This window comes from Salmo salar, chromosome ssa20 (assembly GCF_905237065.1).
Source record: "Salmo salar chromosome ssa20, Ssal_v3.1, whole genome shotgun sequence".
In the NCBI taxonomy this organism is placed as follows: Eukaryota; Metazoa; Chordata; class Actinopteri; order Salmoniformes; family Salmonidae; genus Salmo; species Salmo salar.
In genome coordinates, this window is record NC_059461.1 from 45,772,144 (window position 1) to 45,789,144 (window position 17,001).

The window sequence follows — 17,001 nt, forward strand, 5'->3', positions numbered from 1 at the left end:
AGCCAGTCCCCCATCTCCAGCCAGTCTCCCAGTCCCCCATCTCCAGCCGGTCCCCCATCTCCAGCCGGTCCCCCAGTCCTCCATCTCCAGCCGGTCCCCCATCTCCAGCCGGTCCCCCGGTCCCCCATCTCCAACAGGTCCCCCATCTCCAACCAGACCCCATCTCCAACCCCGGTCCCCCATCTCCAACCGGTCCCCCAGTCCCCCATCTCCAGCCGGTCCCCCATCTCCAACCGGTCCCCCATCTCCAACCGGTCCCCCATCTCCAGCCTGTCCCCCATCTCCAGCCTGTCCCACATCTCCAGCCGGGGGCCCCATCTCCAGCCGGTCCCCCAGTCCCCCATCTCCAGCCGGTCCCCCAGTCCCCCATCTCCAACCGGTCCCCCATCTCCAACCGGTCCCCCAGTCCCCCATCTCCAACCGGTCCCCCTGTCCCCCATCTCCAGCCAGTCCCCCATCTCCAGCCAGTCTCCCAGTCCCCCATCTCCAGCTGGTCCCCCATCTCCAGCCGGTCCCCCAGTCCTCCATCTCCAGCCGGTCCCCCATCTCCAGCCGGTCCCCCGGTCCCCCATCTCCAGCCGGTCCCCCGGTCCCCCATCTCCAGCCGGTCCCCCATCTCCAGCCGGTCCCCCATCTCCAGCCGGTCCCCCATCTCCAGCCGGTCCCCCATTTCCAGCCGGTCCCCCATCTCCAGCCGGTCCCCCGGTCCCCCATTTCCAGCCGGTCCCCCATCTCCAGCCGGTCCCCCATCTCCAGCCGGTCGCCCATCTCCAACCATCAGTTTCTGATCACAACGCCGACTCGGGTTTTCCAATAGGCTGCTGCCCATACCAGAAGCTGTAAATTAACCGCCGTCACCCTGACAACTAGTAACTATTTTCCCACTCTCTGGCCTCTCTCTCTCTGGCCTCTCTCTCTCTGACCTCTCCCTCTCTCTGGCCTCTCCCTCTCTCTGGCCTCTCTCTGGCCTCTCTCTCTCTGGCCTCTCTCTCTCTCTGGCCTCTCTCTCTCTCTGGCCTCTCTCTCTCACTCTCTCTCTCTCTCTCTCTGGCCTCTCTCTCTCACTCTCTCTCTCTCTCTCTCACTCTCTCTCTCTCTCTCTCTCTCTCTCTCTCTCTGTCTTTCTCTCTCTCTGATCTCTCTCTCTCTCTCTCTCTCTGTCTTTCTCTCTCTCTGATTTCTCTCTCTCTCTCTCTCTCTCTGACACACACACACACACACACACACACACACACACACACACACACACACACACACACACACACACAGAGAGAGAGAGTCTGATTTGTATGACTTTTTAATTGTGTCTTTTCAACATTTAAACAATGGATAATGTGACACAAGGCATTACAATTTACAGAGGCCCTACAGTACATAAAGCCCTCTCTATCAGTCTGACTGACCCAAGGCCTTGGGAGTCATAACATATGGGACCTGGATTACCCTGCTGGGGTGGTTTTGGTTGCATGTCAAAACCATGCTGGATAGTGTTAGCTCCAATGCTAACTGGGGCAGCAGGTAGCCTCAAAGTTAGAGCATTGGGCCAGTAACCGAAAGGTCGCTGGCTCGAATACCAAAGCCGACAAGATGAAAAGTCTATCGCGTTCCCCTTGAGCAAGGCACTTAACCCTAATTGCTCCAGGGGTACTGGACAATGGTGACCCTGGCCATGACCCCATTCCCTGCAGGTGTCTCAGGGGGAGTTGCGATATGCAAGAAACACATTTGTGTGTAACAGGACAAAAGCACCCCCCAAATGATCATTATTATTAACTGTTACTGTGCCTCTTCGGCCATTGTTAGTGCTAACTGTTACAGTATATTTAAAATGAAATTGAACATACTTTACATACTTTTTATCAATATTTCTTTGTGATTCTGATCGTGTGTTGTGTTGTCTCTCCAGGTCTCGTGAGCGTCGGCGGTCTCGGAGCAGGAGCAGCAGCCGGTCCAGCCGCAAGAAGAGCCACAGCCGAGACCGCAGCCGGCTGAAGGGCCGCGACAAAGACAAGGACAAGGGCAGGGACCGAGACAAGGGCAGGGACCGAGACAAGGGCAGGGACCGAGACAAGGGCAGGGACCGAGACAAGGGCAGGGACCGAGACAAGGGCAGGGACCGAGACAAGGGCAGAGCCAAAGCCAAGAGGTCCAACAAACGAGGGTGAGTGAAAAGTTCCTTTGTGAGTCCATGGCATACTCACACTGACATACATACACATACGCACATACCCCCCCCCCCACACAGGTGCATTAACATGGATATTATGAGAGTATCCAGCAGAGACACCCCGGCTGGGCCTCATCCCAGCCTCATCCATCCATCACTCCTTCTCGGAATGCATTACATTCTCTCTTGTAATGTTGCATCCTTAAGTGTACCTGCGTCACCTGAACATAGTTGATTTCTTTATCTCTCTACTGTTGATCTACCTTGGCCCAGTTGCAATATGTTCACACACACACAACCCAGGTGCAATATGTGGACCTAACTAACTCAGGGGCCTTACTTTCCACGAGAATAGCACCTTGATTCACCCATATCCTTCCTCCAAGCGCTGTGTTCTAATGTGATTGGAGGGCGGGGTAATGTGATTGGCGGGGAGTCGTTGTCTGTCATGTTGAGTGGCGCGTGTCTCGGACTCGTCAGTTATGCACTAGAGCTCTGAGGGACGCACAGAGAGAGGACTGTGGAGGCCTCAGCGCAACCCCGTCCAAATATAACGTATCCATACGCCCCATTTTGGCAAGGGTCTCTAGACTGTGATCACATATCAAGGCATGCGTTCCGGGGCCTCATTTATAACCGTTGTGTAAATTTCTAACTAAATATCCGCATGCACCATTTCTGAAAAGAATACATAAGTAAAAAAATATTGAGAATGATAAACTTGGCGCACACCATACATGTTTCCCGTTGTAAATCAGACCTGTCGTGAAACTGTGTGCACGTGAACGAGCGTTGTAGCTCCGTCAGGAAAACGCCATTCACCTTTTATGGTGACAATATTTGCTGTATAATTTGAAACTATTGAGATTAGGACACGGCAGGCTCTAAACGAAAGAGCGATGGCACATTTGATCACATTTCTGTACAGGTGTGGGCAGAATGTTTTAAAGGTCCAATGCAGCTGTTTTTTTTTTATCTCAATATCAAATCATTTCTGGGTAACAATTAAGTACTTTATGTGATTGTTTTCAATTAAAATTGTCAAAAACGATCAAAAATAGCTTCTTAGCAAAGAGCAATTTATCAAGCGAAATTTTGCTTGGACTGTCTGGGAGTGGTCTGAGTGGGGAGGGGAAAACTAGCTGTTATTGGCAGAGAGGTTTGGAACTCTATTTCTTATTGGTCTATTAAGTCTATTAACTAATTTACCACCTGGTTAGGTCACCAGGCAGGCCAAAACTCCATCCTACCAAAACAGGCTGACATTTCAAACAGCTTTGACACTAAAAGGGCATTATCATAATTTTCACAGTTTCACAGTATTATTCCAACCTCATAGTGTGGGAATATATGTAAGACACAGGACTTTTTACAGTGACTTTTTCAAACTAAACATGCATGCTGCCTTTAGCAAGTTCCACACACTTGATTGATTGTATGTATTCAAAAAAGGTTTAAATGCTACAGCCCACACACACTTGTTTGCAAAAGACTAATAGTTCAATATTTTGTTTATCAATAGATTATTGGGTTTCTGTCTCCTGCAATGTAGGCTCTGAAGCTATGATGTCGTGCTCCTATTGCACAGAAATACTGTAGCCTATACCGTCAAATCTTTTACATAAGCTACCGGTCTATTTACTGTGTTGTCAGAATTATTCAGTCTTTTGCAGTAACTTAAGCTGTATTTGGCAAAGGACGGTGACATTTTCTAAAAGAGAAAACTATGGCAAATTGTTGTGGACCTAGAGAACATTTCAATTCAACAATGTTTTGCATTGACCTCCCCACACAACCTAATGTGCTGGACTGACAGCGAATTCCAAAATATTGTCTAGGCTACTATTTTCAAAAAACATATTACAGTAGGCTACAAACAGTAGTAGCATACATACTTCAAAGCAAAAGATCACCTGCCATTTTGACCAACTGTTGGTTATAAACCGGCTGCCTATGGGATCGCATACAGCACAACTTTAAATAGCCTATTGGTAAATCCATTTGAATTCAATCACATTTTGACAGCATCCCTTTAAAAAAAAAAAAGTGAAAAAATAATAGATTCCTGTGTCTTATTATTAAAAAAATAAAACACAGATTTTCGCTCTTCCCTAAGCCCAAATGGCTGCATCTTGTTATTATTTTCTTCTGAGTAAGTGTGTTGTCATATTCCCCATTTGCACAAATTACTAACTTGCCTGCTTGCAGTACAATACTAGAAAATGTGTGTATGCATGGTCTTACATTTGCATGGAGGAAAGGACATTCTCACGCCAACTTAGATTAGACATAGGAATCATTTTCCTATTTATTTTATTTTCATAACAATTGCAGAATAAATTCCTCACATTTTCTGGTCGTGATGTGATCTTATTCCCAAAGTAGCCATATGCCTACAACAAATGACCATACACGTCTCTCATTTAATTGGGGCTAGTAGCCTAGTAAATACATAGGCTATATGTATTTCAAGTGTTGATACAGTATGTTTGATCCCAAAGGCAGTGCGGTTTATAATAGGCTACACAAATTTAATGGGCAGTCCAGCATATTTAGGTTGGGGGAAAAGTCATTGCAAAACATGTTGAATTCAAATGTTCTGCTGACAGGTCCACAGCAATTTGCCATTGTTTTTTCTTTCAGAAACTGTTCACAGTCCTTTGCCAAATACAGCACAAGTTACTGCAAATGATTGAAACATACAGTTGAAGTTGGAAGTTTACATACACTTAGGTTGGAGTCATTAAACATGTTTTTCAACCACTCCACAAATCTCTTGTTAACAAACTATAGTTTTGGCAAGTCGGTTAGGTTTTCTACTTTGTGCATGACAAGTAATTTTTCCAACAATTGTTTACAGACAGATTATTTCACTTATAATTCACTGTATCACAAGTTGACTGTGCCTTTAAACAGCTTGGAAAATAATGTCATGGATTTAGTAGCTTCTGATAGGCTAACTGACGTCATTTGAGTCAATTGGAGGTGTACCTGTGGATGTATTTTACCGCTCAGGAAGGAGACGTGTTCTGTCTCCTAGAGCTGAACGTACTTTGGTGTGAAAAGTGCAAATCAATCCCAGAACAACAGCAAAGGACCTTGTGAAGATGCTGGAGGAAACAGGTACACAAGTATCAATATCCACAGTAAAACGAGTCCACAGTAAAACGACCTAACCTGAAAGGCCGCTCATCAAGGAAGAAGCCACTGCACTAAAACCGCCATTAAAAAATAGCCAGACTACGGTTTGCAACTGCACATGGGGACAAAGATCATACTTTTTGGAGAAATGTCCTCTGGTCTGATGAAACAAAAATAGAACTGTTTGGTCATAATGACCATCGTTATGTTTGGATGAAAAAGGGGGAGGCTTGCAAGCCGAAGAACACCATCCCAACCGTGAAGCACGAGGGTGGCATGTTCATGTTGTGGGGGTGCTTTGCTGCAGGAGGGACCGGTGCACTTCACTAAATAGATGTCATCATGAGGCAGGAAAATTATGTGGATATATTGAAGCAACATCTCAAGACATCAGTCAGGAAGTTAAAGCTTGGTCGCAAATGGGTCTTCCAAATGGACAATGACCCCAAGCATACTTACAAAGTTGTGGAAAATGGCTTAAGGACAGCAAAGTCAAGGTACTGGAGTTGCCATCACAAAGCCCTGACCTCAATCCCATATAACATTTGTGGGCAGAACTGAAAAAGTGTGTGCGAGCAAGGAGGCCTACAAACCTGACTCAGTTACACCAGCTCTGTCAGGAGGAATTGGCCAAAATTCTATTGGGAAGCTTGTGGAAGGCTACCTGAAACGTTTGACCCAGGTTAAACAATTTAAAGGCAATGTTACTAAATACTAATTTAGTGTATGTAAACTTCCGACCCACTGGGAATGTGATGAATGAAATAAAAGCTGAAATAAATCATTCTCTCTACTATTATTCTGACATTTCACATTCTTAAAATAAAGTGGTGATCCTAACTGACCTAAAACAGGGAATTTTTACTTGGATTAAATGTCAGGAATTGTGAAAAAAATAGTTAAATGTATTTGGCTAAGGTGTATGTAAACTTCCGACTTCAACTGTAGACCGGTAGCTTAGATTTGACAGTATGGGTAAAGGCTACAGTATTGCTGTGCGATAGGAGAGTCATATCGTAGCCTTAGAGCCTATACCAAGGCAGGAGATAGAAACACAATAATCTACGGATAAACCAAATATTGAAAAAAATGTGTATTTTGCATAGAAGTGTGGCTGTAGCATTTACTTTTAAATTGTTTCCAATATACAATCAATCTTGCAGAATGCGCGGACACTGTATGGTGAATGGTGGGTGTTGTTCAGGCAGAGTTATATTGCTCGTTCACGTATGCACACTTTTAGGATGGGTCGGATTTATATTGGTATCAATCTTCTCAAGAGTAGGAGTGCTGACCTAGTATCAGGTAACCCTGTCCATGTAATGATATTGTGATTGTGATCTAAAAGGTAAAACTGATCCTAAATTAGATATTGTCCCCAGATATTGTCTTTGGTCTAAATGGGATGGGAATTGCCAGGGACCTCATTATACAATATTATCACGATACCTAGGTGCCTATACGATATGCATTGCGATTCTCACAAATCGATACTATGATTTTATTGCAATTTGATGAGTTTTGATCAGTCAGGGAAATAAAAGTGCTGAAAACATGTTTGCTTAATATTTAAAAAGAAGATGGAAAACAAGGATTAAAAATACTGGAGTTTTGGCGCAGGTAAAGCTGACTAACGCAAGCTAAAGTTACCTAGAGTAGCAAAAAAATTGGTGTCAAATATCGATAAAAATATTGTCCAAAAATAATATTCCGTTATGTAATTGTACAGATTTTTTCCGCCATCACTAGTTGTTTGTATTGCACTAATGCTCGGGAATGTTGAATTAAAGGATTTTGTGGCTATGTACAATGGGTTTGACAGGTTGAAATGGGGTGGGGGGGTTTGTGAGCAACACATTGATTGTTGGCTTTTAAAGGGGCTATATATATGTATTTATGTGTTTCTTTATTTAGTTGTTTTACACATTTCCTTTTCTTAGATCGATATCAGCCAAACAAATATAGTGAACACACTCAACTAAAAAGGCCGGTGGAATATATCTATATTTTCTTATTAAGGCTTCAATATCCTTTAAAAAGCTTGATAAGGATCTCTGCTTTCCTCTGACCCACTCGGGATGTGTGAAAGTGTGAGAGTGTGTGTGTAAGAGTTTGTTGATGGACTGTGTTGGTTTAAACACACACACACACACACACACACACACACACACACACACACACACACACACACACACACACACACACACACTCAAACTGCAGCTACCAGCCCACCCAACACACACCATCGAACAGAGCCACATCCCTGTTGTAGACCAGAGATTGTCTGACATGCCGCTGTCTCCCCCCCCCCACACACACAATTTGATATTCACCCGCTCCGTTAAAGCTTTTTGCTTCACACTCCAGCAATTTCAAGAAAAAAGGGCCTTTTTCTCTATTCTGTACCGCTTCAAGAGAAAAACCAAGAAGGAATCTAGAGTAGAGCACCTTGTGCAAGAAGGAAGGAAGGAATTTCCATCCAATTGGTCTCTTATGGTGTTCCCTGTGGTTAGTGGAGATGGGCTGGGCATATGATTGTGGGTGGCATGAGTCGACGGGTCAGAGAGGGTGGCAGACATACTCTATGGCAGTGCCCTAAACCTAGGAACTAGGCCAAGCTATGAGTAAGAGAGATGTGAACATTTTCTCTGTGTGTGTTTCATCCCTGGTCAGAGTAAATAATTTGCTCTCCTCTCATCAGTTCAACATCTATCAGCTCATTAGTGCTGGTAATACACACAGAGCCAGCAGTGTGTATGTGTTTGGCGTGCGTTTCAGTACAGAGCCCTGCCCTCCAGCCATGGATGGTGTTGTTGTGATTGTGTCTGTGAATGGATCGGTCTGGGGAACCTTTGGCGCTCTGTGTGTGTGTGTTGGGCTGTTTTGCAAGACTCTAGGCTGTGTCTGGGTAGGCCGGGGAGAGAGGACAACTTCAAACGCGGCGCGGAAGGTTAGATTTGAATGAAATCAATGCGTAACTGTAAGTGTGGCGGCGGGGGGGCACTAAAGCAGTGGGGCCGGCAGCGAAATGGACGCAGTGGGTTGGAGCGGGAGAGGTGGGAGAAAGGGGGAGGTATGGGGGCTGGGGGTACAACCCGTTCCTCCAGGTGGGCGTGGTGGCTCTCCAATGAGGCTCCTGAGAGTGAGGCGGCCAGAGGAGGAGGGGGAGGAGGAGGGGCAACAGGGGAGGGTTGGAAGTGAACCCCGCCTGCAGAGGGTCATAGCGGTAGACTGTTAAGGAACACACACATACTCACATCAAGGGGGGAGGTGGGTCTCCCTCCAGACTCATACAAAGAAGAGCGAGCGCTGTTCTGTTGCCGACGATGCCCTGTGGCGGTGCTGCTGCTGCTGTAAGTGTAATTTAGCTGCTTTTTTTTTTTACCACAAATAATGAGAAGACTCTCCTGAAAACAGACCCTGAGCTTCACAAACCCACCGCCGCTCACATTAAAACCACTAAACAGACAGAAGGATGGAAAAGCAAACGAGCTTTGTAGTTCAAACCAAACAGCCCATTTCTCTGTCTGTTTGGAGAGCTATGCCCCGATCCATGCCCGAACACGTTAGCCATCCAACGCAAACAGCTAGCTAACTAGCAGGCTGACTGGTTTACACAGGATAAATGCACAAGAGAAAGATGATTGCCTGTAATGTGTGATGCCACAGGAGAAATGTTGCTACGTGTGTGCATGTGTTTACTCAATAACAACAATTCCATACAGTATCAAATTGAGTTTTCTACACCTTTTAGTGACATTCTTCCTGCTTTAGTGTTTTGATACTAATTCAGCAAACAAGAATAGAGTTTACTTTTCTAAAATATTTCCTAACAATCTCGTATCATATAGTCTTTTTTCATAAGAAAAAAGTGGTTTATTTATGGTATGGTTATTATTTGTTGAGCCAGTATATAATGAATTGTGTGATGACCTCATTCAATAACAAATTATACCAATTTTGTGACATGTATTCTAAGTTTTGAGGGTGTAAGTTAATTTTGCTAAAGAAATCTTCTCAAAAGATGACAATATATTGTTTTGGTATTAGATTTTGTGGCACATATTTAAAGTTTTGATGGTGTAGTGCGTTTTGAAATAGAAATGTGTTGTTTTGGAAAATGCACTTTTAGTTTAGTGGGATGTGTTAAAGCTGTGCTGTGTAACTGTGTGTATACAGGTGTATACAAGAATGCTGTATTATTTCAAGATTTGAATGCAGTTTCCTCAAAACCCCCGCTCTCATAGGTAGTCGGCTGGGAATGACACTATACATCAACATCCTCTCAGAACAGAGTCTAGGCGGCGATAACAGCTACGGACAAGATTGAAAATAAATCAATTCCGATTTACAATGTCTTCGGAACAGGTAAAACGTTTTATACTGGGTATATTCTTGAACTATTGTAGTCCACACGGTCCCGTGTGGCTCAGTTGGTAGAGCACGCCAGGGTTGTGGGTTCGATTCTATATTGTGGGTTCGATTCTCGATTTTATATTTTGAGAGCTTGGCTCAATCTATCTGCATTTTTGTCCAAAATGTTATTGACATATAGCCTTGTTCTGTTCAATGTTCTCTACCTATATAGTATTTTAAATACCCCAATTCATGTTGTTAAGTTCAAAAGAATTCAATATAAAAATTGCTGACACCATTCAAACCATGAGGGTTCGGAACTTTAAAGCCAATTATCACAGAATCATATTTCTGCAGATAGAACCTTTATAGTCCCAAGCTCAGGATTTATCAAGAACATCGAGCTAGCTAGCTACTGCATTTTATTTGGTATCAACAAGTGGTTATTTCATTAGCTACATTGGTTATCAAGATGGTGTGTATTGATTGTAGAAGTGTCTGAAAACCATGATCAGTTATACATTATAGACCATGTACTGAACATTAAAATAGATTCCTAATAGTGTTGTTTACATGTGTTTTTTCTGTAGGATTCCATTGCAGTCCTCATTCGGGGTAAGCTATCCCAGGATCTCCAGACATCCCAGACCGAGGACAGCCTCGCTGGTGCACCTGCCTTTTTTTTTTTTTGCAGTCAGGACCTGGGTATACAGTACCAGTCAAAAGTTTGGACACACCTACTCATTCAAGGGTTTTTCTTTATTTTGACTATTTTCTACATTGTAGAAAACTATGAAAGAACACACCAGCAAAGCAACATCACACTTCCTTCTCCATACTTCACGGTGGGATTCACACATGCAGAGATCATCCGTTCACCTACTCTGCGTCTCACAAAGATACAGCGGTTGGAACCAAAAATCTCACATTTTTACTCATCAGCCCAAAGGACAGATTTTCCACCGGTCCTATATCCATTGCTCATGTTTCTAGACCCAAGGAAGTCTCTTCTTCTGGTGTCCTTAAGTACTTAGGTTTCTTTGCAGCAATTTGACCATGAAGGCCTGATTCACACAGTCTCCTCTGAACAGTTGATGTTGAGATGTGTCTATTACTTTGAACTCTGTGAATCATTTATTGGGCTGCAATTTCTGAGGCTGGTCACTCTAATGAACTTATCCTCCTCAGCAGAGATAACTCTGGGTCTTCCATTCCTGCTTGATGGTTTTTGCGACTACTCTTGAAGAAACTTTCGAAGTTCTTGACATTTTCTGCATCGGTACTGTGCCGCTAGAGGTGAAATTCTTGGACCTGCGCAAGACGTACGAAAGCGAAAGCATTTGCCAAGAATGTTTTCATTAATCATGTCTTAAAGTAGTGATGGTTTGTCGCTTCTCTTTGCTTATTTGAGCTGTTTTTGCCATAATATAGACTTGGTCTTTTACCAAATAGGGCTGTCTTCTGTATACCACCCCTACCTTGTCACAACACAACCGACTGGCTCAAACGCATTAACAAGGCACACCTGTTAAATGAAATGCATTCCAGATGACCACCTTATGAAGCTGGTTGAGAGAATGCCAAGAGTTTGCAAAGCTGTCATCATGGCAAAGGGTGGCTACTTTGAAGAATCTCAAATATAAAATATGTTTAGATTCTACAATGTAGAAAATAGTAAATATAAAGAAAAACCCTTGAATGAGTAAGTGTATCCAAACTTTTGACTGGTACTGTATGTGTGAGCAGGATGGGACACATGGAACTTTTTTTGCCTGGAGGAGGGTATTTGCGGCTTGTCCGATTCTACCAGAAATGACATTCTGACATTGGCCGATCTACAGGTTCTAGGCACCGATCACAAGCAGTACAGACATTCAGCATAAAGACTATGTTGTTTAGCAGTATGGAGCCATGGGACAAGAACCAAATGGTGATCCCTAGGCTGTAGAGCTCTGACGTCTTCACTCCGGAAGACGGCACAGTAAATCAACTTCCGGCGCCGTCACAGGAAAGCCTATAAATACATGGACAACCATTTACAGTCCAGCAGTACCACCAGAGACAGCTCCAAGTTCACAGACTGCTAAATATTTCAATCCAATGACTCATGCACCTTACATCACATAACTGCTGGCAGTTCACCACTACACTATTCTATTTATTTATTACCACATATGTTTACTTAACAGTTACAAATGTGTATACCAATTAGGAAAAAGATTCCATTTGGTGATATCTATATACATCGTTTTTTTTTTTTTTTTTTGCCATGGTCTGAGTGATATCTATTCAGTACTTTGCCAGTTTAATACTTTATCAGAATGTTTTCCTAACACTATGCTTTTGTTATTTTGAGAAAGTTACCTTGTATTCTTGTTTATCTCCCTAATAAACCTTTATTTGACCTGATCTGTCTAATTGGACCGACTTGTTTTGTACTGTATTTACACCAGGGTAGTCCATCAGTCTTTCTGGATATCTACCCTCCCCTAGGTCTGCTAATTTGAAGTGAGTATCCAGGAAAAGGGACCAGTAAACTAAATAAACATAAAAGTACAATAATGATACCTATAATGCTAGATAAAGAATGTACAAATATTGTTTCTCACTTGTTTATTGTTGCTCACACAAACTTCCCTTATTTACATGATTTACACTGAGTGTACAAAACATTTGGAACACCTTCTCTTTCTATGACATAGACTGACCACGTGAATCCAGGTGAAAGCTATGATCCCTTATTGATGTCACTTGTTAAATCCACTTCAATCTGTGTCGATGAAGGGGAGGAGACCGGTTAAAGAAGGATTTTTAAGCCTTGAGACAATTGAGACATGGATTTTGTATGTGTGCCATTCAGAGGGTGAATGGGCCAGACTAAATATTTAAGGGCCTTTGAGAAGGGTATGGTAGTAGGTGCCACGAACTGTGAGTGTTTCAAGAACAAAGGCCCTTAAATATTTAGTCTCAATATTAGGAAAGTGTTCCTAATGTTTTGTCCACTCGGTGTATATGTTTTGTTTCAACAATATTTCTGAGTACTCTGTAGGTTTTCACACTTCCCGGGAGCCAATAGGGAAAGCTGACAGTAGGTCCTTCCCCGGCTCAAAGGTGTGCCAACGGCATCCTGTGTTGCGTGGTGACATCTTCTCGAAGTTGTAGCACCTCAGCCATTTTCAACACGTAGACACTCCACCTTCCAGACTTGGTATTGTAGATTCTCATGTAGCTGATTGAGAATAATATTTGGTAAGTATTTTGTTTATAGGATTCTGTTAGTCATTGCAGAACTATAGTGTTGACATCTGTTGAAACTATAACAGTGATAAACGTATTGAGTTCCAGTAATGGAAACATTTTGGTTTTACATTATACAAATCTTTTTCACAATCAAGAGGATGACTAACACGTCTTGCCATCCGCGTTCTCCAATGCTGGACAATGATTGATTCAGTCGTGCTGCCAGTAGGGTTCCAGCCTCAGACTATAGTAGAGAAAATAGACGTAGGGCTGAGTTAGACAACAAATCAAACATGCTCCTTCATTCCCTATTCTAATCCGGAATATGATTTTACCATATGACAAAATTTCCTTTTGAAGACCATCGTTGTTATATTTCCAGGTTAAATGCATTCAGTTTAGGATGAAGGGAGTTAGTATTTTGGGATAATTGGAGGAGGTGGCTATTATGGAGAATGGATGTTTCCAGTCATTCAATGTAAATCAAATCAAATTGTATTGGTCACATACACATATTTAGCAGATGTTATTGCGGGTGTAGCAAAGTGCTTGTGTTCCTAGCTCCAACAGTGCAGTAATATCTAACAATTCACAACAATACACACTATTCTAAGCTAAAAGAATGGAGTTAAGAAATATATAAATATTAGGACGAGCAATGTCGCAGTGGCATTGACTAAAATACAGTTGCCGTGCCAGGCGGTGATACAGCCCGACAGTTTGTGAGGGTCTTATGGGCCAAGCCGAATTTCTTCAGGCTCCTGAGGTTGAAGAGACGCTGTTGCGCTTACTGCACCACACTGTATGTGTGGATGGACCATTAAAGATCGTCAGTGATGTGTACGCCAAGGAACTTGAAGCTTTTCACCTTCTCCACTGCGCTCTCTTCGATGTGGATAGAGGCGTGCTCTCTCCGCTGTTTCCTGAAGTCCACGATCAGCTCCTTCGTTTTGTTGATGTTGAGGGAGACGTTCTTTTCCAGGCACCACTCCGCCAGGGCCCTCACCTCCTCCCTGTAGGCTGTCTCGGCATTGTTGGTAATCAGGCCTACAACTGTTGTGTCGTCTGCAAACTTGATGATTGAGTTGGAGGCATGCGTGGCCACGCAGTCATGGGTGAACAGGGAGTACAGGAGGGGGCTGAGCACTCACCCTTGTGGGGCCCCTGTGTTGATGATCAGCGAAGTGGAGGTGTTGTTTCCTACTTTCACCACCTGGGGCCGACCCGTCAGGAAGTTCAGGACACAGTTGCACAGGGCGGGGTTCAGACCCAGGGCCCGAGCTTAATGATGAGCTTTGAGGGCACTATGGTGTTGAACGCTGAGCTGTAGTCGATGAATGGCATTCTCACATCCTTTTGTCCAGATGTGAAAGGGAAGTGTGGAGTGCCTCTCGCAGTCACTCCCATCAGTTTAGCAGAATGCCCTGCCTTCGGTTTCCACGACTTGTTACATTGGACCAGCGCTGATTGGAACAATCTTGTTTTCCATCTACTTCACTACAAGATGGAGGAGGAGAAGCAGATGGAGACGACTTCCTTGGCAGGCAAGTTCAAGGTAGCACAGGCCATTCGGATAAGGACAGATGACAAGGCGGGGAAACATCCATCAGGCCCCAGCGGTGTCCAGCCATAGGAGTTGAGAACAAGAAAATTCCAATTTGCGTTTTCCCCATTTACAACTCCTTCAGGGTTATCTTTGGTGTCTTTGTTGACTCTCTGGTTAATTCCCTCCTTGCCTGGTCTGTGAGTTTTGGTGGGCGGCCCTCTCTTGGCATGTTTGTTGCGGTGCCATATTCTTTCCATTTTTTTAAAATGGATTTAATGGTGCTCCGTGGGATATTCAAAGTTTCGGATATTTTTTTATAACCCAACCCTGATCTGTACTTCTCCACGACTTTATCCCTGACCTGTTTGGAGAGCTCCTTGGTTTTCATGGTGCCCCTTGCTTGGTGGTGCCCCTTGCTTAGTGGTGTTGCAAACTCTGGGGCCTTTCAGAACAGATGTGTGTGTGTGTGTGTATATATATATATATATATACTGAGATCAAGTGACAGATCAGATCATGTGACACTTAGATTGCACACAGGTGGACTTTATTTAACAAATTATGTGACTTCTGAAGGTAGATCTTATTTAGGGGCTTCATAGCAAAGGTGGTGAATACATATGCATGCACCGCTTTTCAATTTTGTATATTGTACCATTTTTTGAAACATGTTATTTTTTTTCATTTCACTTCACCAATTTGGCCTATTTTGTGTATGTCTATTACATGAAATCCAAATAAAAATCAATTTAAATTACAAGTTGTAATGCAACAAAATAGGAAAAACGCCAAGGGGGATGAATACTTTTGCAAGGCACTGTATATATAAATGAGCTCTCCACAATGATTTTCAATAGAAAAGTAGTAAAAGTTGGCAAGATCCTGCAACCATGGAGAGGTAAATACCTGTCTATTTATGGACAAATTGTGCTGATTGACTCCTTAGGCTTATCTCAGTTACTCACTTATGGTGCTGCCTACTCCTGATGATTTGTTTTTCAAAACATGTTTAGCTTTATCTGGGATGTTAAACCAGACAAGATAAAGCATGCCTATCTTTATAATGAATATGAACTGGGTGGGTTGAGATTATTAAATATAAAAGCACTAAACCTCCCTCTAAAAACTTCACTTATACACAACTTATACTTGAACCCTAAATGGTTCTCATGTAGATTACTAAGAAAAGCTCATCCATTGTTTAAGAATGCACTTTTTACGTTTGTGAAGATTGCCATGTCTCATTTTCGATTAACCTGTTGGGGCTCGGGGGCAGTATTGAGACATTTTGAAAAAAATATGTGCCCATTTTTAACTGCCTCCTACACCAACTCAGAAGCTAGGATATGCATATTATTAACACATTCGGATAGAAAACACTGAATTTTCTAAAACAGTTTGAATGGTGTCTGTAAGTATAACAAAACTCATATTGCAGGCAAAAACCTGTGAAAAATAGATCCAAAAAAATGTGAATTTTGTGACTGTACTATTTAGTGTCATTGTTTTATAGATACCATAGTGAGAAAGGATTCATTTCGCAACACCTACGGCTTCCACTAGATGTCAACGATCTTTATAAAGTTGTTTGAAGCGTCTATGATAAACAGAGAGCAAATTAGAATCCAAGGAAGTTGACATGTCATCACTTCATTTTTTTGCGCCTGCGCATAAATCTGAGAAACGTGAGTTTGTCATCATTTTTTATCTAGACATAGGATAGGTTGTGTGAAAATATTACTGATGTTTAACGTTAAAAATGGACCAAAAGATTAATGCTAAACAACATTTGACATGTTTGAACGAACATAAATAGATTATTTACTAGTTTTTTTTTAGCTTTTCGGCGTGATTTTACCAGCCCCCAACCACGTTTTGTGGGAGCATAATGAACGCTAAGTACTTGGTGTTATTTGGACATAAATTATGAACTTTGTCAAAAGAAACCACATTTGTTCCGGACCTGGAATGCCTTCCGGACCTGGGATCCTGCCTTCTGATGGAGATAATCAAAGGTAAGGGGGTATTTACAATGTTATTATCGATTTTAGATGATGCTAACTGTATAGCATAGCCTGTTGTTCTTAGCATAGCACCCCGTTTATTGCAAAATGTGATTTCCCAGTAAAGTTATTTTGAGATCTGGCCATTCGGTGGCAATTACGAGATGATCATATATTATTCTTTGAATGACAATATTATAATTTACCAATGTTTTCGAATAGTAATTTTGTTATGTTCACCGGAAGCATTTCAGAGAAGAAAAAAATCTGAATTTCACGCTACTGTAAAATGCTGTTTTTGGATATAAATATGAACTTGATGGAACAAAAAATGCATGTATTGTATAACATAATGTCCTAGGAGTGTCATCTGATGGAGATTGACAAAAGTTAGTGCATAATTCAAGCTGGTTTCTGCTTTTGGTGACGCCTGACCTTGAATTGAAAATGGATGTTTGTACTTTTGTGGCTATGTACTGTCCTAACATAATCTAACTTTATGCTTTTGCCGTAAAGCCTCTTTGAAAATCGAACAATGTGGTTAGATT

At 42.6% G+C, this 17,001-nt stretch overlaps 1 protein-coding gene across 1 annotated transcript in view; it reads left to right on the forward strand.

Moving 5' to 3' along the window:
* Nucleotides 1–17,001, forward strand: part of LOC123729170 (serine/Arginine-related protein 53-like) — a 179,686-nt gene that overhangs the window by 20,054 nt on the left and 142,631 nt on the right. Inside the window, exon 4 of the mRNA XM_045703374.1 lies at nucleotides 1,907–2,161. Within this exon, the coding sequence (XP_045559330.1) occupies nucleotides 1,907–2,161 (255 nt within the window). The remainder of the gene's footprint in view (nucleotides 1–1,906; nucleotides 2,162–17,001) is intronic.